The following is a 22863-nucleotide window of genomic DNA, read 5'->3' as shown; positions in this document are numbered from 1 at the left end:
GTATCATGATGGCATATTTCCTAAAATATAGTAGTGAAAAGTAAATGCCTCCCTCAATTTACCAGAAGGAAATGGACAGTAACTGTAATTTACTCTCTTCATAGACATTATTGTTTACACATTTTGGAGTCAGTAATTCTTTGTTTCTTGCAGGGTTTTTTCAGGCGCACCATCAGGTTAAAGCTGGTGTACGATCACTGCGACCTCCACTGTCGCATTCACAAGAAGTCCCGCAACAAATGTCAGTACTGTCGCTTTCAGAAGTGCCTGAACGTTGGCATGTCACACAATGGTAAGATGACAATCATGAGTTACTAAACCATAACGATAAGATGTCACTAATAATGGCGCTTGAGATTTGAGTTGAACAACTCATTAGCTTCTATTCAAGTTAGTTTTTATTGCTTTCTTAGCTTGATTTAACTCAACTATAACACTAGTTAGCTTCTATTTCCGTTACCTCGGAACTTCCCAAAAGGAGATTAAAGTTAAGCATAACTTCAGTTATTTTATATTCCAGTTAATTTTTTTCTTCACTAAGCTTTTATTTAGCTCGAATATACACCACTTAGTTTCCATTCCAGTTAACCTGGACCTTCCTTAGTTCATTATATTTTTGTTAGCTTCTTTTCCACATAGCTAGGACATTAGGCCTGATCAAGGCTGAAAACAACTCCAATTAGTTTTTATGCGTGTTAGTTCTATCATAATTTAGTGAAGAGTAAGATTAGACCACAACTGCCATTAGCTACTATTTTCGTTCATTAGACCTTACATAGCTTTGTTTAAATTTTATTCCAACAGTAGCTTCTTTTACAGTTAGCCGAGACCTTACATATCACACATTCAAGTGAACTACAACTGTCGTTTCTATTCCAGTGAGATAGGATCTCCGTAAATGCAACGAGTAGGACAATGTCAAGTAACCTATATTCCAGTTAACTGGACTAGGCCTACTGAGCCCCGATTCAAATTAATCACAACTTTGGTTACCCTCTATTTCAGATAGCTGGGATTGGGAATCTGATGGATTGTCTGTAACTCTGAATAGCTTCAGTTTTGCTCGTTAGCCACTGAGCTTTATTTATGTATTTTTATTTAGTTGTCACAAATCCAATTACCGGGAGCTGCATTTGCTCATATATATTTTTTTATTTACTTCTGATATGAAATCACCACTAATATAACACCCCTAGGTGCTACTTGCTCTTTGTGCATATGTATTTTTATTTTGATTTATTCTAATGTGATGTAATTGTCAGTAATTGACATGTAGGTTGCATAAACCTTCATTGATTTGCTTTGTCACTGTTGTGTGCTCATTGCCCAGGTGCTTGATCCGTTCCAAAAAAAGTGGGGGGCAGGGTTGTTGATTTATATGACAACAAAGCGTTCACCTCCCAGTCACATGAAACTGCTCGGACTTGAATGAAGGAATGTTTAATGACATTTCATTGTCGTACTAAATATGCATTGAGACCAGACTTTGAATGTCAATCCATCCATTTTCTATACCTCATTCGGGTATGCCTTTTGGGTGAAAGAAGTTGGACAATTTATTTCCACATCTTCGATGAACCCAACATATAGCATTGAATTTTAACTTGCATTGGTAGAAAGATACGCCACACTTCCAAACCTAAATATATGCGCCACCATGTATTCTCTGTGTACTTAGAAAATGCAAAACAATCTGACACTGAAATATGTTTCGTAACATGATATTTGCATTATGTTTGCTGCCAGATGTTTATCACCATTCATTACGACATTTCTCTCGCCTTCATATGAAAAATCCTGATTGTGTAAACATTGGAAGGGAAAGACAAGAAATAGGTTGTGTCATTCATTACCGGGAGCTTGTTATTTTTCGGTCAAAATACAGTACATTGCCGTTGCCATGGATTCCGCACTCTCTAAACTTGTTTAAAAAATCCAGTTGCAATAAGCAACAGGAAACTTGAACGGTATGTAAAGAATCATGTACCAATGCAGTAAAATAGGTCGAAGTCCATCATTTTGGGAATAGTTTTCCATGTGGTGCTTCGAAAACAAACTACCGGTACTCACATATTTTCCAGTTACAAACATATTCAAAGGGCGGCCCGGTAGTCCAGTGGTTAGCACGTCGGCTTCACAGTGCAGAGGTACCGGGTTCGATTCCGGCTCTGGCCTCCCTGTGTGGAGTTTGCATGTTCTCCCCGGGCCTGCGTGGGTTTTCTCCGGGTGCTCCGGTTTCCTCCCACATTCCAAAAATATGCATGGCAGGCTGATTGAACACTCTAAATTGTCCCTAGGTGTGAGTGTGAGTGTGGATGGTTGTTCGTCTATGTGTGCCCTGCGATTGGCTGGCAACCGATTCAGGGTGTCCCCCGCCTACTGCCCGGAGACAGCTGGGATGGGCTCCAGCACCCCCCGCGACCCTAGTGAGGATCAAGCGGTACAGAAAATGAATGAATGAATGAATGAATGAAACATATTCAACCTTAATTTGTGAAGCTTTTTTGGCTAAATTCTGGGATAATTTCAAGGATTTACTACAAGGGACAGCGAGAGCGTGTTCATCGTTGCTTGCAGTTTTCATTCAATTTAAAATTCTCAACTCAACTGTATAATGTTCTAATCTGTATCTGTCTGTCTGGCTTTTAACATGTTCCTGTGTTGTTGTTGTTGTTTTTTTTCTTTGCTGGTATCATTTCATAGCTATTCGTTTTGGCCGGATGCCCCAGGCAGAGAAGGAGAAACTGCTCGCGGAGTTCTCGTCAGACATGGAGCACATTCACCCGGAGGCGGCTGATCTGAGGGCCTTGGCCAAACATTTGTACGAAGCCTATCTCAAGTACTTCCCCCTTACCAAAGCCAAGGCCAGGGCCATCCTCTCAGGCAAGACAGGAGACAATGTGGTAAGCAGCACTCTCAGTGTTTGCTAATTTTCTTTTACAGTAAAGTCCCAAACAATCTGAATACCTCTGATATGACAGGATCTTTAAAAAATCCCACTGAGATCAATTGCATTGGGAATGGCAAGTTCCAGAGTCCGTTGAACCAATGTTTTAAGTCACATTTGAACAAAGTCCTCAAAAAAGTTAGTGGAAAAAAAAAGTGTAAAAAGTGACATTTCTCGATGATTCTAAAATATTTCCTGGTGAACTTAATTTGACCTTCTCTCAATTTTTACATCAACATCTACAGCTGTTCAATGTTTGAGTACTTTTTGTAGAACTTGCTGTTCTCAAAAACAAGCTGAATGGCAAAATTCAAAAACAGGTGTTTAATCCATGAATCAACGACTGGCTCAGTTACGATTTGTATTTAGTCCTCTTCTTGATATTGTGAGACCAAGACGATGCCTCATAATTAATCAAGAGAACCTCGCCATTGAGAAGGTCAACATAGGATGTTCTCAGAGGAAAGTAGCCACTAAGTTTAGTGTCACATCATCATGATGAGTGTTTTAATACAGACTTTTGTGTCGTAGTCCTTACTATTGTGAATTCACATATAGTCACTTTGACTGAAATATTTAATTTTGGGGCTTAGTAGCAGAGAGCCAAGAAAAGCAGAAGGATTATCTACAATTTGTCTCTGCCAAGTCGGCAAGATTCAAGGCTCGTCGGTTAGCTTGTTATGACTGTTCATGACAGTGATAGCCGCCAAATGCCTTGGAATCATGTTTGTTGCCAGGGAGTCTCGCTGTGCTTATTCCACAAAACACGGTTCAACCAAGAGTGCCAAACTCAAAGCACCCCTGAAGTCGCAGGCCAAACACGATAAACCACTTGGACAGATTAACTCAACATTTTAGAAATTTTTAATCGAAACAATCCCGGAAACTGTAGTATTCCGAATTGAATCAACTTAAATGACTTGGGCCATTTTTGGTCTTAAAAAATGTCTATGAATTTCATCTACAAATTATTAACAAATTTTAGACTGACAAAAAATCGGATTGGCATAGGATCGTCTCGGCTGAAATATTGGTATCGTATCGGATATGAAAAAGTGGTATAGACCCATCCCCAATTATTACCATTATATAAGACGAATGTGCTATATTTGAATTTATTTTCATGAACTTTTGAATTTTTTTTGTGTCTTTATCGTTGCAATATTACTTGGTCAAAGGATTTTAAGCAAAATCACATTTGTGTAAGTGACAGATACGATAAACAGTAGAGATGACCGTTATTCGCTCAAGCCAGATATAATTGTGTGTTAATGTCATCGGGTCATCTGTAAATCTGCTTCTCACTCAAACATTCATCTTTACTCTCTCATGTCTCGCAGCCTTTTGTCATCCATGACATGAAGTCTCTAATGGAGGGAGAGCAGTTTATCAACTGCAGGCAGATGCCCATTCAAGAGCACCAGCAGCAGACGCCTGACCCTTCCGCCACACATGGAGGTGACTTGCCACACACCGGCCACAGCACCCCCACTTTGAAGATTGCATCTATCATAGCAAAGTGACAAAAAGGAAATACAACAAAACAAATAACATTGAAAGGAAAGCATATAGATGTCATTGAAAAACAATACTACGGTATTCCTTTGGGGAATGCCTGAAAATTATTTAGAAACCTATACCCAAACCTGTCGTTATCATTCACAGGTGCTCTTCTGGGGTCGGAGTTCAGCTTTTTGGGAATGACGAGTGTCACAGACCATGGAACGACCAACGCCGTCGAGCTGCGTTTCTTCCACAGCTGCCAGTCCCGCTCAGCTGAGGCTGTGAGGGAAGTGACAGAGTTTGCCAAAAGCATCCCGGGGTTCGTCGACCTAGATCTCAATGATCAAGTGAGATGCAAACCTTCCTCTTGTATTTATTTGGTGTCTTTTTATATCTAATTGGGCCCCTCAGCTGCAATTTTTACGACATACAAAACATTGCGGGTGGAATGTCTCCAATGCGGGGCTAACACAAGCATCTTATTGGATTCTATTCTCTTCTGTTCCTCCCAGGTGACGTTGCTCAAGTACGGTGTGATAGAGGTTCTCATTATCATGATGGCGCCCCTTATGAACAAAGACGGCACCCTGATCTCTTATGGCCAAATATTCATGACGCGCGAGTTCCTCAAGAGTCTTCGGAAGCCCTTTTGCCACCTGCTGGAGCCCAAGTTTGAGTTCTCCGTCAAGTTCAACACGTTAGAGCTGGACGACAGCGACATGGCGCTATTCCTGGCCGTCATTATTCTCAGCGGAGGTGAGGGCGCTCGGGATGTAATAGTGCAAGTGGAAGTCCTCCGACATGTTGAATTCATGAAAAAAATAAGATGCAACGATTCAACAGTCTAAAGTTTATTATGACATTCACTTAAAAACGGTGTGTTGAATAAACAAAATTTTATTTTGTCATGTGACTGCACACAATAGAGTCATCTGGATTTCAATAGTTTTTTAAGTAGATTTATACCGGTAGTCTAAAAAATGATCTGGATCGAGATGATTTTATTTTGTAAATAAAATTGAGTACGGTACATTCAACACGACATTTTTTCAGTGTTGTATAAGCATTTTGGGGTTTGATATTTTGGGACTTTTTTGTCATTTTTTCCCCCCCTGAGGTTTTAAAATTGCATGTTGGGCCTGATCAAATGCTTTTGTGTGTTGCGTGTGGCCTTAGAGAGAGTCTCTGTAGTCTCAAATATTTACAGAAGGGTCAGGAATAAGCAATTCTAGTCATCAAACAGTGGAACTCTTTCATCACATTTTTGATAGTAGTAAAATTTTGTTTAGTTGATAGATGTGTGGCCAGATGGCAACGTGTCCAGTCACTGCAATATTGCATATGTATTATTTTTGGGGCATGAAAAGTAATGCAATTAAAACAGCTGAGATTCAACATCATAAATGGCACAAACATCATAAATTATGGTTAACAGTTCTTTGGCTTGGATATTTGTTGGGCAAATCCAAATGATTTTGTGTAATGGTGCTGATTAGCGTTGTGTTAAAGGTTAGTCCTTGAACTCGATAAGAAGGCAAATCCGACATTTAAATCGCTTATTAACTTAAATGGCTGTGATTAGCGCCAGCCATGAAGATAAATGGATTATTCAAAAAATAATCTGGTCATTTCTTTCATATAGATCAGTTACCCATAGTTACTTTTATGGTGCCCCAGTTGTTCATTGTAATTGACATTCACATGCCGTTTACAAAAAAATTAAAAATACTGCACTTTAAATGTTTTCCAGTTAGTTTTATTCAGTTATTCGTGGTAACTTCCGTTGTAGACAACAGAAATAATTCACATAGACAAAATAAAAAGTGATCTCACTTGGTCAGGCACTGGTGGATCTGCAGCATGCAGGTCATCAATGATGCAATGATCGCTTTCATAAGGTAGTCACGATAACCTCTGCTGTGCAAAATAACTAGATATAATCTTAGGAGTCAAAAACCAGTTCGCTGCATACTCAGTCACATGTTCGTGTCTAACAGTGAACACGATTTTTTCATGATAAAAAGCATTTTACATTATATATAAACATTCAATGACTCAAAATAATCCACACAGTCAAAAAAAAAAGTCCATTACACGCTCAATGACATGTACGTGCCTGACAATTTATGTATCTATGATAACCACCACTGAGCATGATATGGAATACGGAAAAATAATTCACAATCATAAAAGCCCTCCACAGTGCATCACACAGGCAAGTAAAATGTACGGCTCCTCTTGCCAGTTACCATAATAACTGCCACCTTGCATAATATATATTGAAAAAACAACCCACATAGACAAAAAAAGAACCACATGCTCCATGACATAGGTTTGACAATTAATGCACCAGTATATAACATTATATACCACTGGTGATATATATGATATCACCAGTTATTCATGATAACTGCCACCATACACAATAGAAATAAATTAAAATTCATCTACAGTCAAAAAAAAAATAAGTGAACATCATGCTTTGTCACATAAAATTGTCTCGTAAACAACCCAAGACTCTTCTTTTAAAAAGACTGGATTATTCCTGCTTTAAACAAAGCCTGTTTATGTCATATAATTGATATTTTTTTCCTCCTCCTTCCCATCTTACGTTGGATTTAATGTTTCAAGGAAAAAGCCATGTAAAGTTTATCCTGTAATGCACTAAACGCAGGTCTCCTGCAAACTACTAACTTTGGGTCGGGCCCTAAGATGATAGCACTGGGAGTAGTTCATGTTAATTTATGTACTGCATATGTCAATGTTATGGCGTATGTGCTATTTTTATGTACATTAGGGGCCAGGGAGGAATTACATATTTAGCTGACAATGTAGAACTTAAGCAACGTTGCTTTCTGTACTGATTTCCAACCCCCCCGTGACCGTCGGTCTGTCTCGCTGTACTGTCCCCCAGACCGCCCGGGCCTGTTGAACGTCAAGCCCATCGAGCAGCTCCAGGAGACGGTGCTGCACTCGCTGGAACTGCAGCTCAAAGTCAGCCACCCGGACTCCCTGCAGCTGTTTGCCAAACTACTCCAGAAGATGACCGACCTGCGACAGATCGTCACCGATCACGTGCACCTCATCCAGCTGCTCAAAAAGACCGAGGTGGATATGTTGCTGCACCCGCTGCTGCAAGAGATCATGAAGGACTTGTATTAGAAATGAGACCACAGCGGATAGGCGAGGAGGTTGCAACAAGTGGCAATTGAGAAAGAGACGTGGAGGAATGGGAAGGACTGTTCACGCCTCGTCTAGACTATGTACCGTCATCCCTCCCATGGTTCCGGCTTGCAAAACCACAGCGTGCAGTTCGGATTCTGACCCGAGAGAGTTCTGATTGACATGTTGGGCAGACTTGCGCCTGCAAGGGCAAATGTAACTGTGAACGCCACACAACGTGTTTGTTTGTGTGCGGCTTATCTACGTGCTTTCACACAGACACGCAAAGCATGAGAATGTCCAGGATGTTCAGCGATGTCACAGGATCAAATACATAACTCACCTGTTCCCATTCCCACCAAGGCAATCTGAAAGGTGCCATCTTGTCAGCTTCATCTAAACAACGAGACAATCAGATTGGTTGCTGTCGCATATTTTCTGTGTCGGCTGTCAAGGAACAATCAAGATGAACTTGGCACTATTGTGCCTTTGCGCTGTACAATAAGTACTAAGTATTAAGTATTAAGCACAGAGTACAGTGGAACCTTCATGGTTGCTCTCATTTCAAAACCATCATTTTATAGTGAAAAAAACTCAGCCTGTCTCTAAAAATCTGTTTTATATTATGAAATATGTTTATAATGACCTCTATAATCACACTCTACAGTATTGTACTATATAAAAGCATACAGTAGTAACATCATCAAATTGAATGCGTTAAACAGTATTTACATCCCAATTTCATACTTGGCCACCAGGGGCAAGAAAATACATACAGTGGTGCTTTGCGATACAAGTGACTCAACTCACAAATTTTTCACACGGCGACACGCAAGGTTGGCATGCGCCGAACATTTTTCAGAAGATGCATCCGAGATTAGAGGGGCTGGCGCAGTGATTTCAAAGTGCTAACTAACAGTAATCGACCAGCCAGTGGGGAAAGCTGCCCTGTTACTTTCTGGGCGGATGATCCATAAGCTCTTCCAAATTTGGGCAAGATTGCGCCAGGTGTTGTTGTCTGCGCATTCTGCCTCGTGGCAAACTCCAAGAAAACTAAGTGCAATGTGAAATGGCCTTTTAGGTTGAACTGGAGTCCCATGAGTTTTGCACAAGATGACCGCTTGAACTCTTTTTTTGACATTTGGGGTGTCAACTTTGGAGGTTCCACTGTACATTTGTATAAAACAGATTGTGAGTACTTCCAATTGGTTATTATCTTTGTATGGATGCAGTTGTTTGTTCTAATTATTTTGACTCACTTGTCAATACAGCAGTGCCTTATCAATCGATCGTTGTGATGTTTTCTTGAAAATAGAAACAGATAAAGGGATCTGATTGGTCGCTGTAAATAAATCAAGATATTTTCTAACTTCTGCATGTGCCTCTCCTGTGGAACATTGCAAACGAGGAGGAAAAAAAACATTTCCATAGAGAGCTTCTCTCAGAGCTTCAAATCTTGGAAGTGTGTTTTACGGCGGTGACATCAGCACCGCTGAGCAAATGCACCCCCCCCCCTGACACACACACCCTGTCGGTGTGATTGCAACACTCCTTTTTTTGTGGAGTTCAAAACTACATTCAGGTGTTGACGTAATCACCCCCCTTTTGTTCTGGTGGTTTTAATGCGTCATCTGAAGAGGTGAGGCGCAAGTGTTTGAGGTGGATGACATGAATTCCGTCAGGGTTATACTGAGGACGTTCACATTAAGCTGTGAGGTTATTCCAACAAGACCACACACCAATGAGTTGACACAGACCCTTATCATTATACATATATATTTTAAACCATGTTCCATTAAAAGACTATATTAAAATGCCCTCAACACACTGTCATACAAGCGTACTGCCCTTAAGTGAGGTGAGTCTACTCTCTACACCCAGCTTTTAAATCTTTGTAATGCTCATACCAAATACAAGGAGAAGGGTAGAGGCCCTAAATTTGGACCGTGAGGAATCCCATAAGAGAAAATAAAGATAAATTACAATAAAAGGACTCACTTAGATGACGTGTGATGAAAGAAAGACACATTGAATCTGTGCATTACACTTTTTTAAATGTTCATATCAAACAAATTTATAAGATGGCCAACCTGGATTTAAAAATCCTACATGTAAATGAATTACTATAAAATAAAATTCACGACGCATCAGAGGAATAGTATTAAAGAAGTCAAATTATCCACTGATGTGTGATGAAAAGCAAGTCAACTCCTTGCATCCCACCTTTGAACAAACCTTCGGTTAAATAAGATAAAATGAAACTAATATACTGTACCACTCACCAAACCACTCACATGTGTGATAGACATGCACATAAGGACATTGAGTCCTTATGTACATGCTTTTATCATATATTAAATATTGTTAAATAAGACAAAGTAATAGAAAGTAAATGACTCACCCTTTGACGTGAGATGAAAGGAAGGTGAGCCAACTACTTCCTGATGTTGCAATACTTTCCATTTCCTGTTTTGTACTCATCACCGCATTTTCCCACCTTTCATCATTTTATTAAGCTACAGTAAATGACAAGGTCAAAATATATTGTAGAGGTCAAATAAATACCTCTTTTGTGTCGGCTCTCATTGGATTACATTTATGGGAATGAAGACTGAAGAATTCCATCGCCCTCCTGTTTGACGCTCATGTTATTCCCAAGTGCCGATGTTTGATGTGTGTCATTTTGTGCCAAACAGTAGTTTTTCTTTTTTCTTTCCGGAGGAGCGCTTTCAAGCTGTCACATGGGAGAGAAGATGGCGGCGTGAGAAAGCAGCACAGAGGAAAATAACCCTTTGGAATTGGCAGGAGAGGACGGGGGATTCACGCTCGGGGGGCCGGATGGTCCTCTTGGATGGAGGAGGATGATGATGGTGATGGTGGTGGTGGTTCTATAAATGCGTCGACTCAGCATATCCTCACTTTGTTACAACTCGGTCTCTACTGACCGAGCGCTGCCAAGATTCCTGAAGGGCAATGTGCCAAATCATCTCCGCGCCATGCATCTCCGTCCCGCTCCAAAGATAGAGTGGAAGATTTAGCCCAGGAAGTTCCGTAAGAAAGAAAAGGCAGCTTTTGCTTTAACGCAGCCTTTTGTTTTAGTGTCAAAAAGGAATTCCACTCCTTTGTTTTGCAAGTCTCATTCCTGAAATAATACACCTGCCACCGGGCCTCTGAACACAGTTTCTTTTGGCCTTTGCATGGAAACTCACAGGAATTCCTCCAACCCTCTTTATGGTTTAATACAACCACCAAGATAACAAGTAAAAAAAAAACACACACACAAGTCAAAGTGTCTCAACTTTGTGTGTGAGTACTCTTGGGTAGCTGGTCAATTCTTCAGAGCCATAAAATCATAAAAAGAGGAACTAAATACTGCTCAGTGAACCCCAATTTATCGCAGGAGTAGCGTTCCAGACCCTCCCACATATAAGAAAAAAAAATACTGGCCCATTTTGCAACATTTTATCTCATACATGTACAACAAGAATGTGACCACTGGTTAGTCAGACTATATAAACTTCATGTTTTGATTACTGGTATGTCACGGTTCTGTCATCTTTTTTACCCTCCTCAATGAACAAGCAAGTAAATCGCCTGTTTGTAATAAACTTATGGCAAACCTAAATAATATACAGTACGTCTCTCCACGATTTTGGCACTTTGGTTTGAAAATGTATTTTCTTGTTTCACTGTTTTTGCTTTTCTACAGAATCAAAACTGGCAGCCTGCTAACTCCTAAACGTACAAGCAAACAAAAAAATATTGTTCACTTCGATTTTGCCTCTTGATTGTATTTCTACATCTAGCTAATTGAGTCACTACAAAATGAAAAATACGTTACGGTCTGTTGACGTAATCATCCATGAACCAGAAAGTAAGCTCACTAACAGACAGCGGAACTAAGAAATATACCAACTACGCTCACACAAAATTTAAAAGACCAATGGGTAAGCAGATATGCTGGTCAAAATTCCAGAGTTAAGCGGCCAAAGGACTAGGTAAGTTTTTTACTTCATCCTACTCCCTTGAACATAATAACTGGGTTGAATGAAGACTGATTTCTTTCTTTTTAGTTTTTTATCTACCTTATTTTCTGTCAATTTATTACGGTATATGTTTTATGTTCAATAAACAAACAAACAAACAAAACAAAGCACTATCATGTCAAAGGCAAAAGGTAAGCAGAGCTGCAGTGCAAACGCAGATTTGCCTAAATAACATAAGGGGGCATAGGAGTGGGTATTCGTGTTTGGCGATGTCATAAGCTGCATGCTACTTGCCTTGTTTTCCGAACTCAGGGATCTTTTTTTTTCTTTTCTTTTTAACGTTTCTTTGAAGGACGTTTTCATGTGTTTGCTGTACAGAAAAGTGGTGTCATATCTCCCTCTGCAGGAGTAGTTAATTCTCTTTTTCAGAGCCAAACAACACTGATTTATGTACTTTGTTGATGGACAGAGGCAAATACAGTAACATAATGTGGCCATAATAAGGCTGATCAACAAAACAAGTCAACACGTTCAAGTCGTCGCACATATCTTTTTTTTTAAATAAATAATAGAAACATTCGATCGATGGAGGTCGTATTGTTTCAGCTGCTCTGATTCGAAATGAGGGAGCGAGAGACAATAGAGGCCAATAATAATACTGTAGTGTATTGCTTCGAGGCCAGTGAAAGAGGCAAGGCAATGGGAGTGACGCAGTTCACACACACGCACACACACACACGCATACACTCGCATACACGCACGCACGCACGCACACACACACGCGCACACACACACGCATACACACACACACGCACACGCACGCACACGCACACACTCACGCACGCGCTTCTGTTCCCATCGTCACGGCCACAGCCTTAAAAAGATCACAAAGGCTTTGACATTGAGTTGACTTGAGTATTAAATGTACTATACAAATAAAATTTCATTGCTTTGCCTAAATGTCTTTATTAATACCACCCAATTCATCCATCAATCATCTACCGCTTATCCGGGGCCGGGTCGCGGGGGCAACAGCTTTAGCAGGGAAGCCCAGACTTCCCTCTCCCTAGCTACTTCTTCCAGCTCTCCCCGGGGGATCCCGAGACGTTCCCAGCTGGGTGACATAGTCTCTCCAGCGTGTCCTGGGTCTTCCTCGGGGTCTCCTCCCGGTGGGACATGCCCGGAACACCTCACCAGGGAGGCGCTCAGGAAACATCCGAATCATATGCCCAAGCCACCTCATCTGGCTCCTCTCGATGTGGAGGAGAAGTGGCTCGACTCTGAGCCCCTCCCGGATGACAGAGCTTCTCACCTTATCTCTAAGGGAGAGCCCGGACACCCTGCGGAGAAAACTCATTTCGGCCGCTTGTATCCGGGATCTCGTTCTTTCGGTCACGACTCATAGCTCATGACCATAGATGAGGGTTGGGACGTAGATGGACCGGTAAAATGAGAGCTTCGCCCTTTGGCTCAGCTCCTTCTTCACCACCACAGACCGATACAACGTCCGCCCACTCAATTCACATCTGGACATTTAAATAAAACGCCCCCCCCCCCCGCCCCCAAATAAAATCCATGACATGTTCCTGCTTATTCACCTATTTTTCTACTTTGGGGAAATTACATTCATTAGGCTAAGAATGCAAGTTTGGAACAATAGGCGAGAGTTCACTCATTTAAAATATTTAATGTTCTATCCAAGAAAATACGCTAGGGTGCAGTAGTGATGTTTCAACCGCATACCAAGCGCAAAAGCAAAACAGAAGAACAAACGAAAGCAGTCGGCACACCCGGAAATGTGTTTTGTTATGGTCCTGTAGAGCGGGAAGCACGATCGCATAGACGGCATGGTAAGTTTGTAAAATAAACTAAATAAATACAGATTCAGAAAGATGTAAGATTTTTTTTGTTCAACTCACTTAACAGTAGATATATACGTTAAACAAGTGAAATTTGTTTCGTAGCGTGTCAACGAAATGTAGGTTCTTTGAAGCGAATTTGGCATCGAAAACGTCAAAACGTCATCCCAAATTGGTCTAACGTCTGTTTGAACTCGTCTTTGGTAGTGAAGGAGAAAAATCAAAATGAAACATAGGCGAGGCGATAATTAAGATTAAGATGACCTTTATTTGTCCCACACTGGGGAAATTTACAGTCTACAGCATCAAGTGTGGTGCCCTTCTGTACCAACAATGATGATGATCTTGCCTCTATTTATTCCTAGATGTATTTCCTGTACTCATTGTGAGTTGTGGGGCCTCTTTAGCTTCTGTACTGAGTATAGTTGCAGGAAATTTTCAAATAAATACGATGCGTCGTTGCTGACTGGCAAAATTCTAACATCTTCAAAAGCACTTTTCAGTAAAGTGGCCTACATTTTATCAATGCATTTGAACGTTTTTGCGAATTTTGCCACTGAAAAATGTTTACTCCACTTGGTACTTCCACTCATCCGTATCCAATTGCAATTTAATACAGAATGTGATTTTTTTAAGTTCCTCTTCCCATGTATTTTTTTTAATTAACACACAATACATTAATCTGTATTACAATAACAATGTCAAATTTAGATCTACTTAAGACTGTACTCTATTTGTTTATCGGTCAGGCTTAAGCTAAAATAAAGACAAATGAACCATGAAGTCATGAATAACAATTTATTTCCTTACTTCAATTACGAAACACTTTGACATGCACTATTTTGAATGTTAATTCTGACAACTTCGCAAAACTCCAACAAGTGTGGTGCAAAAATAAATCAGTAAATCATAAATCAGTTTACAACAATAATGCAGACAAATTTGTGATTATCACTTCAACTTCATCATGTATGTATCAATGATACTGTACGTAAACATGTAGATGGCATTTTTTCATGTCCACATTATAAAAAAATATATACAGTATATATCTTGAAAAGAAGCAGGGTTTACTTTTTTTCAAATTGCAGCTTTTGCTCATTCACTCAACTCAATTTACTCACAAATGTATTTACTTAGTGTGTAATTTGGGTCGTGTTTTATTGAACACAAAGTTGTTGTACTCGCAGGAATTGAGGAAAGACACACACAAAGATTAACTTCAACTGTGCTGAGTCTTTCTTGTTACCACGACTCATACTCGGACCGTCATAAGCATTTAATTGTCCTGACTGTCACTGCATCACTGGCATGGACAGCAATCATTTTTACAATCGCTAAGTAAAAGTGGTTGTCAATCACTGGTCTACAGCATAATACCACCTGAGCTTCTTCATTTGGCTGTTTGTGTTTCCTAAGATGGCATCCAAAGGGCAAGACATCACCCAGTGCAACATCTCGCCGGTTCTCTTCATGACTGTGGAAGGAGAGCCCATGTCCTTCTATTTGCGCCCGGGTCCCATCAAGAAAGAGCTCCAGCCTCTCATCACAGCTGGGGGAGGCACCATGTGCAATGTCCAGAAGCCTGGATCCATTTTGCTTATTGACCCTGAAGAAAAAGGTGCTGTTAATGAGGGCACAGCACATCGGTAAGTATACAGTGATTGTGATAAGTCACATCCCTGTTCAAATGGCAGTTTTTTGTGATATAGTATTCAGTCCATAAAATAATGAACGAAATAATTTTTTTCACCTTATGGTGACTTGTAAACTGAAACCCTTGAATAAAAACTGAAATCATCTTTCTAATATGAATATGGTCATGCAGCGCTGCCAACTCTTCCGGATTGGATTTTTGGGCGAACAACAACTTGTATCCGTGACTGAATGACAAATTATATAGAACTTATACTGTACATCCTTAACATTGCTGTTTGTGCTTTGCACATTCGCTGGTACACTTGGTATTGGCTTCTGAAGAATGGGGAACAAAATTAAAGAACCACATTAATTTTATGACTACACTCTCATGGTTGTTGCAATAAATATAAAGAATATTGAGTACCGGTACCAGGAATGATTCTGTTATGTAATTGATGTTTTCCAGTTCTTTTTTTTTTGTTGGTATTTTTAATCATATTACAAAATATACAACAGTAACGGGGGCTTGACAAAAAGTTGAAACTTTAGAAATTCAGACTCAATGTTCTGGAAGTGAATTCCAATCGGTCGGTAGCTTTGCGCATTGGGTGTATGGCAGCATCATTCCGCTTACAATGCATTTAAAAAAAACAGCCATTTATTTTTTAGAGTTATGTTGGAAAATCAGTTTGAAATTATGTTAACGTGTTGTGGGATCATAGTTTATGGTGGACACTATTTTTGCAGGCAATTGTGAACATTGCAGGAGGGATTCGTGTACTATTTGCGAATGTTTGCCATTTGTGACAGGTCTTGGTTCACTAACTCCCAAGGATAAAGATGTTTCACAAACCTTTATTCGCTATTACCGGCACTGTGTGTTTTATTTTAGGTACGTGTCTATGCAGTATATCCATGACTGCGTGGAAAAAGATGAGCAGCTGAACCTCGACGACTACAGAATGAAAGCCGGAACAGGCCCAAACCATTCTCCAAAATTTAACGAGGGCAACAGGATGTCTCCCGGCAATTCAGGAGGTACACCCCAAATGCTAACCACAAACTTGTTAAAAAGAAAAAAAAAGAAAAAAAGCGGCCTTACATAATACTCATGTCACTAACGCCTGAGCGACACAGCATGGCGCATCCCGCAATCAAATCCGTTTGCTTCCCATCAGGCAGGCAGGCGTACAACCCCAGCGAAGACGCCGCTATTCTGAAATACGTCCACCTCCGAAAGTCAGAAGTTAAAGGCAACCGTCTCTGGCAGCAGATGGAAAAAGAGCGCGTGACCACTCACAGTTGGCAGTCAATGAAAGCCCGTTACAAAGATCACCTGGTTCACAAACACACCGAAGACGTCGGGGTGGAAGAAGCAGCCGGGGAAGACGCGCAGGTTATTTCAACACACTGTCCTCTTCACTCTTACCAACAGAGAGCGGCAAACAAAGCACTACACTCAGACTTGGCTCTGGAAGGCATGTCGATAAGACTTACTCTATATACTGTACACACACACACATACGGACTGACCAATAATATAGATTTGTAGGTGTGGGGGATTTACCACATTTTGACAATGTTTCGGCCTGACGCCAGCGACATAGTGTACCGGTACTTAAAATGTGATTCAATTTATTTTGATTACTTGCACAGCTCCTTTGATATGACTTATGTACTCCATGCTAAATACACATTTGTGTCCACTTTAAATCCAGATGCTGTCAAACTAAAGCAGCTTTGTTTGAAGCACCTAAAGTTGAATGTCTTTGGCTGCACTTTGATAAGTGAAAACCCTGTAAAGTAATTAAAAATATATCCACCTATGTCAAGTTATAATCATGGCACAGCATATGTCCAGCCTTTGGGCCCATACATTTTTTCAAACTGTGTCAATTTTCATGATGTAGTTGAAAAGCCCTGCAATATGGTGCCTTATGTGGGTGCAGGACAACGAAAAAGCTGAAGCGACAGACAGGCTCAACTTTGAAGACGAAGCTGCTGTTCCTCAGGTGGACTCGAAGCCAAAAGACCCTCCATCGCCTAACTCTGGTGATGGTCAAACACAGGTATGGTCACCACGTTCACAGCCCTAACTGATTGAGCGATACCTCCTTATCTTGAATAGTTTTTACGTGGCTAGAGAGTGTTTTTCTTTCTTTTTTTAAGCCCTTGATCCTGTGTAATCAGGCATGTCATAGTTTTTTCTATTATTATTTTTCACCATTTTATTTGTTTCTCCTGTGCACAGTGGCTGGTTATTAAGAATTACTGTTAAAAAAAACAACCACGTTATTAATCGTCTGACAAGTTTACATTAGCCTAAGCATGTCGGGGGGGCGTGCTATTCCAATCTTGAGTGTGCATTAAGACACTTGCACTTGCCATACATACTGGACTGAAGGTGTGAAGTAGACTCAAACACGGATCAAATGAGCACAACTTTGAAGGGATTCTTTCCGGACAGCTTTTATCTATACTCAAATCTACACACTAGAAGTTTCTAGAAATCTTCATGAACACGGTCCCTTTTGTGTCTACAGATTGACCTGCTCCCTGTCGCTGAAAAAGGATCTTCGGGTGATGCCGAAGCTCAAACGTCCAACCCTCTCCAGCAGGAGGAGGAGATCTTTACCCCGCCACAGGATGAAATTGAACCAGCGATGATTGCTGAATCCGAAATGTGTGACTCCTTGGAGTCTGAGGAGAGCACCAAACCAGAAACAGACCAGCCACCCGCAAACACCTCGCCTCAGAGTGAAAAAGCACCCGAAAGCACAGAACAAGCCCAAAAAGAGCCCCATAGCGAGGACTTGACAAGTGATGATGACGTGCAACCTTTGTGTGTGCGTCGCCGCTCAGTGCGTCGCTCAGTGCGCAAACGGTTAGAAGAGTCTGAGGAAGAGGAAGCAACGTACACCAGAAAGCTCCCCTCGTTAACATCCTCATCGTCATCAAAAACTTCAGTCAGGCAACTGCCGTCCTCCCCTCCTACTCCCATCAGAACCAGGTCAGCCTCGTCTTCCCTTCCAGAAGAGGCCGGAGAGCATGAGCCGCCTCCCAAGAGAGCAAAAGGAGAGACCGAAGCTGCCGAGGAGTTCGAAACAGCCGCAGAAAATGAAGAAGCAGAGATTCGACAAGAGGATGCCGTGCAGTCTGCTGCCGCACCCCAAGCAGGTCCAGCTCATGTCAACAAGCCGAGTAAGACTCTCTGAAAACCGGATAACCATAACCCTTGTTTGAGTAATACATAGCAACATTTGAAGCAGGACTAAATGCGAGTCCCTTGCTTGAATTTATTTTTTCATTTTCTTGTTTTCAGATGTGTCTGAGCCACCGCGAGCCGAGAGGAAGAAGAAGAAGAAGAGCAGGAGGAAGCTGGGAATAATTGAGAGGGCCGCCAAGGAGTTTTTGAGCAGCTCCAGCTCCACTTCTATCTCCAGCGACAGCGACAGTGACAGTGAGGTAAATAGATAGATGTACTTTCTACAACTTTGGCCAAAGATTCGTTTTTCTTTGTTTACATTGCACAAATATCAATGGGGGGGGGGGGCTGTCCAGTGCCAAAAATATAAATGTATGTACTTGAGTCATCTTCAGAGGATATCAAACAGCACTTTCATAACGTGACTGCCAAGTTAAGAACAGTTTAGCCCAAGATACACTTTTCTTTGTTTACATGATACAATTGTTTAACAAATGCTGTTTTGTTCGGTAGTCCTTGTTAACGTTCAGACAATATGTTTGGTGCAATAAACAGCCATAAAAAGGACAATGTTTTCCCATAAATGTGACCCGGGCTCATTAGCACTGGGATGATCCACTTGGGCCAAGAAGAATCACCAGTCCTCTCACCATCCCTCAGTCTGTTGAGGGTATGTTCGAAACGGCGTCCGAGACTCCCCTGGTGGAACCATTGGCCTCCGTGGCCGTTTCTCCAGCCCAGGCCGATCCGCGCCTTCCTGAACACCAACCCGGCGAATGGAAGACCCCGCCAGAGGGCCGTCTGTCTCCGCGACCCAGCAGCGCTCTCGGGGTGGCATCCAAAGCCCGAGTTGGTGGCAAGTCCCTGGAAAAAGACGTCATCCCTCCAGAGCGTGTCCAATTTGAGGAGGACAAGCGGTGTATCAGAGAACTGATGAAGCAGACAAACCAGGTGTGCCGTATCAAGTATGATTGTTTCTTTCACACAGTGTTGCCCTTCTTATAACCGTAAAGTCACGGCCACTACGCCATGCTCCAAATTGTTGTGCAAATTACGGCTTTCTCAGATTTTTATAAATGTTCTTTGCGTGACAACGTACCATCTGACTCTGCAAGAAATGTATCTGTATCATGGGCTGCTTTAGGCAAAAATGGAGACAAACTTACATGTGGTCCCCCATCCTGTCCATATGATTAAGCCATCTGAGAACTGAGAAACGTTGAAGTGTCCTTAAGCAAAATGCCTATGAGGGATGGAGAATTTGTCAAAAGATCTGATGAAGATGGAGGCAGTTGACACCCAAACAGCAACTTTGGAAGTCAATTTTGATATCCTGTAAATAATTGAAACAAAGACTTTGTAAAAGCTCAAGTTTAATGGATAAAGACTTGTAAAGCTGCTCTCAAATAACAGCTCCTATGTTAAAATGTAACTTGCTCTGTCCAGATGGTTTTGATTGAAATATTTTGATTTCAGTAAACACAACCTCCTAATGATTTGATAATGTACCTGCTAGGATTTGGTGTCCGTGGTTAAAGCCTTGCTGATGACCAGCGGTGACCTCTCCGCCGCCTCGCGCCTGCTTTCTGATCCTATGTCCTTCTGCGGACCGCTTTGGGACCGGCAAGATGACCGCTTACTGCTGTCGGACGACTCTGCCGCCCTGCAGCGGCTACAGAGGAAACACGGTGAAGCTGCCGTGGCCAAGCGGATCATGTTCCTCAAGGTAGAGCGGTGAAAGTGGGAAATGTTCCTGTTTTTGTTTGGGTTTATTTATTTATTTTTTTTGCATTCCTGGTAGATAGATAGATGCTTTTAGCTCAATGCTCTAATCTGTCTGGCGTTTTACCCAGAATTGTTGACCGTTTTAAAGCGGTTTTCATTACCGGTAAGCTATACCTGTATATTAAATCATTAAATACTCTTCTTCAAACCATAACTTCGCACTACTCTTATCTCTTTAACATGGTGGATAATTTTTAATCATTCAAAGCTGGGGCGCGGGTACACCATTACCACAAATGCCACTAGGTGACCATATGCTTAGCAAACACATTCCTGTTCCCTCTCCATGTCTTCAAAGGAGTTAGTAATGAAGAAAATAAAGCTTCACATTTGCTTCATGAACCAATTGTTATATTTTTTCACTTGTCACAAAGGGCAAATGACAAGTCAATGTACTTTCACACTAATGTTGAGCAGAGAGTGTCATCTCGAGGAGTCAAAAAAATACAACTGGTACATGAAGCAAATTGGAAAGTAAATTTTCTGCCACTAGGCGGAGTAGTTTTAGATTACTTTTATTGTATTTTAGAACAGCAGTTTTGTGTTGTATGACAGTCAGGAATATGAGAATGTTCATTAAAACATCAACTGTACAGTTCAAGATTTTTAGGTAATTCATTCAATGTTTCCGATGAGGAAGCTATTTTGATGCGGCTTTCAGTATTCACACAATAAGACAAGAGTTCAAGAATTTTACCCCCTCACTGTTTATTCCGCTTACATTGACTACATTCATTATTTCTGCCCCAGACCCACAAGAATATGTTAATACTCCTTTTAATAAAGAAGGGGAAAAAAGCAACAAAAAAATACACATGGATGGAAACAAACTTAAACACCGAGATGTTCCCTCACAAGGCCAATAATGCAACTTTTACCACCTCCTGCATCATAGAGGTCATTCAAAGGAGATACTACTTAAAAACAAGCTGATGGGCACACACACTAACAACCATTTTTAAAAAGTCTAGTATAAAAAACATTTTTTAGTATGAAATATTCACATCCTTGCACGTCGTTAACGCAAGCACTCATCCCTGCTTTTGAACGTTTAACAGTGACACGTTTACACAGCTTTGATGCGAAACTCCATGAAGCAACAGCCTTTTGAAAGAGGCTGATTTTCAATTGAACATAGAAAACAAAATAAAATGCATCAGATTTATAACATGTTCACATACATGAATAAATCAACATATACAATAAGTATATGATATACAGTGTATGTCCTCCAAGTGATGCACACTCCAGTTTCCACATAATCCATGGTAGTTATCTTCATAGGTGACTTACATTTTGTCAAATTATGGTAAAAGTACGGTAAATGAATACAATAAAAATGTTGCAAATCTGTGATAAGCATCGATGCCATTTTGATTAAAACAGCACAAGTTTCTAAAATAGGCTACCAAAAAATAATCCTTTCCCCCAACACAAACACGCTGGGAAAAATTCCGCTGGAAGATATTTCAGTTCATACACGAGAATACAAACAGGCCATGGAAAAAATATATCTTCCCCCATGTGTCGTTTCACCTATAAGCTAAACTAATGGCATTAGCACTGAAAAATAATAAAAGTGATGTAACGTATAGTGGAATCTCTAAAGAAGAACAATACAATACAATACAATACATTCTGATTTATATAGCGCTTTCACAACAGCGGCAGCTGTAACAAAGCGCTTTACAAAACAGTTAACATAAAGTAAAATAATAAACACAACACACAACATAAAACACAAACAGTCGTGCAGTCCTAACCACTTTTCCGTCACACGCTTTGTTGTTTGAAGCGGTTTGAGATGAAAGAGGAGAGAATCAAAGTGTCCTTTAACCAGTGGATCAGAGACGTCATGCTCAAAATGAGCACACGTCGGCTACAAGCTAAGTTTCAAAGTCAACAAGAAGCTGTAGCATCCATTGACGAAAAAAGAGATTGGTTCACTTCTCCTGTCCCATGGAAATCCACTTCAATTCCAAGCGGCGACTCACGGTTCCAAATACGCATCGGTGCTCTTCGCCAACGCTCCTCTCTCCTCATCCTCAACTTCAGCGGCCATCCATCCAGCCGCACCGACGCCAACTGTCCAACAGCGCTGACATAGCCACTGAACAAATCGGGGTTGTGAAAAATGCTGCCCATTACTGGCGCAAAAAACACAAGCGCCCCAGGTCTGTCCAGCACCGACAGTCAATGGCGCCGACATTCGTCCCAATCAAAATCTGTGCTGAACACCACAAAGGTTGCACAGTCTGGAATTCAATTACAGGTATGTCAAACCAGACTCCGAAAATTGGAGCAGTTTTGCTTTTCGTCCTGTGAGGTATTGTGATAATGTCATTAACTTGTCTTTCTACTTGAGTAACAGCTTAAATTTGGCAATGACAACAAGGAGGTCAACCATCGTCAAATAACATGTGATTGTGTTCCACTTTGGAGGGTCCACCGTTTTAGCTAAAAGGCCTCTGGGGTATGCAATGTACTGTACACACAAACTCTTGACATTGCAATGGAATAAAACACAAGAATAAAATAACATGAAGGCAATTCTGGACGGGACCGCTTGAAATATGTCCTTTGGTTTTTGCATTGGAGGTTCAAGGGCTTTGTTTGGCTTTAATCATCTTCTGAATTTGTGTCATGGGGCGTGCTTTCCTTTTGAAATCATGTATAAGTGTACTGCGCACAAGGCTGGAGAGGCTTTTTACATCAGGATGCAAACAATGTGCTTCCTATTTACATGAATAAGAAAAAATGCTTTAACTTCTACTG

At 41.0% G+C, this 22863-nt stretch overlaps 2 protein-coding genes across 3 annotated transcripts in view; both read left to right on the top strand.

Moving 5' to 3' along the window:
* pparg (peroxisome proliferator-activated receptor gamma) overlaps positions 1 to 8981 on the top strand; it is a 34194-nt gene extending 25213 nt beyond the window's left edge. Inside the window, 7 exon segments of the mRNA XM_052076498.1 lie at positions 154 to 292; positions 2704 to 2903; positions 4288 to 4405; positions 4613 to 4797; positions 4963 to 5206; positions 7365 to 7493; positions 7496 to 8981. Coding sequence (XP_051932458.1) covers positions 154 to 292; positions 2704 to 2903; positions 4288 to 4405; positions 4613 to 4797; positions 4963 to 5206; positions 7365 to 7493; positions 7496 to 7662 — 1182 coding nt within the window. The 3' untranslated portion in view covers positions 7663 to 8981.
* A 4370-nt stretch (positions 8982 to 13351) lies between these two features.
* terf2ip (telomeric repeat binding factor 2, interacting protein) lies at positions 13352 to 21540 on the top strand. 2 transcript variants are annotated; one of them, XM_052075690.1, is made up of 9 exons: positions 13352 to 13448; positions 14877 to 15106; positions 15991 to 16136; positions 16277 to 16494; positions 17048 to 17167; positions 17642 to 18299; positions 18421 to 18556; positions 18906 to 19254; positions 19820 to 21540. In XM_052075690.1, the coding sequence occupies exons 1-9, from the start codon at positions 13446 to 13448 to the stop codon at positions 20039 to 20041; spliced, it is 2082 nt and encodes a 693-aa protein (XP_051931650.1). In that variant the 5' UTR covers positions 13352 to 13445; the 3' UTR covers positions 20042 to 21540. The 2 variants fall into 2 exon arrangements, with proteins under 2 accessions (XP_051931650.1, XP_051931649.1); XM_052075689.1 differs by having other exon boundaries at positions 18421 to 18563; positions 18907 to 19254.
* The last annotated feature ends 1323 nt before the right edge of the window (positions 21541 to 22863 follow it).

This window comes from Hippocampus zosterae, chromosome 9 (genome assembly GCF_025434085.1).
Source record: "Hippocampus zosterae strain Florida chromosome 9, ASM2543408v3, whole genome shotgun sequence".
In the NCBI taxonomy this organism is placed as follows: Eukaryota; Metazoa; Chordata; class Actinopteri; order Syngnathiformes; family Syngnathidae; genus Hippocampus; species Hippocampus zosterae.
This window is presented reverse-complemented; position numbering and strand designations above follow the sequence as displayed.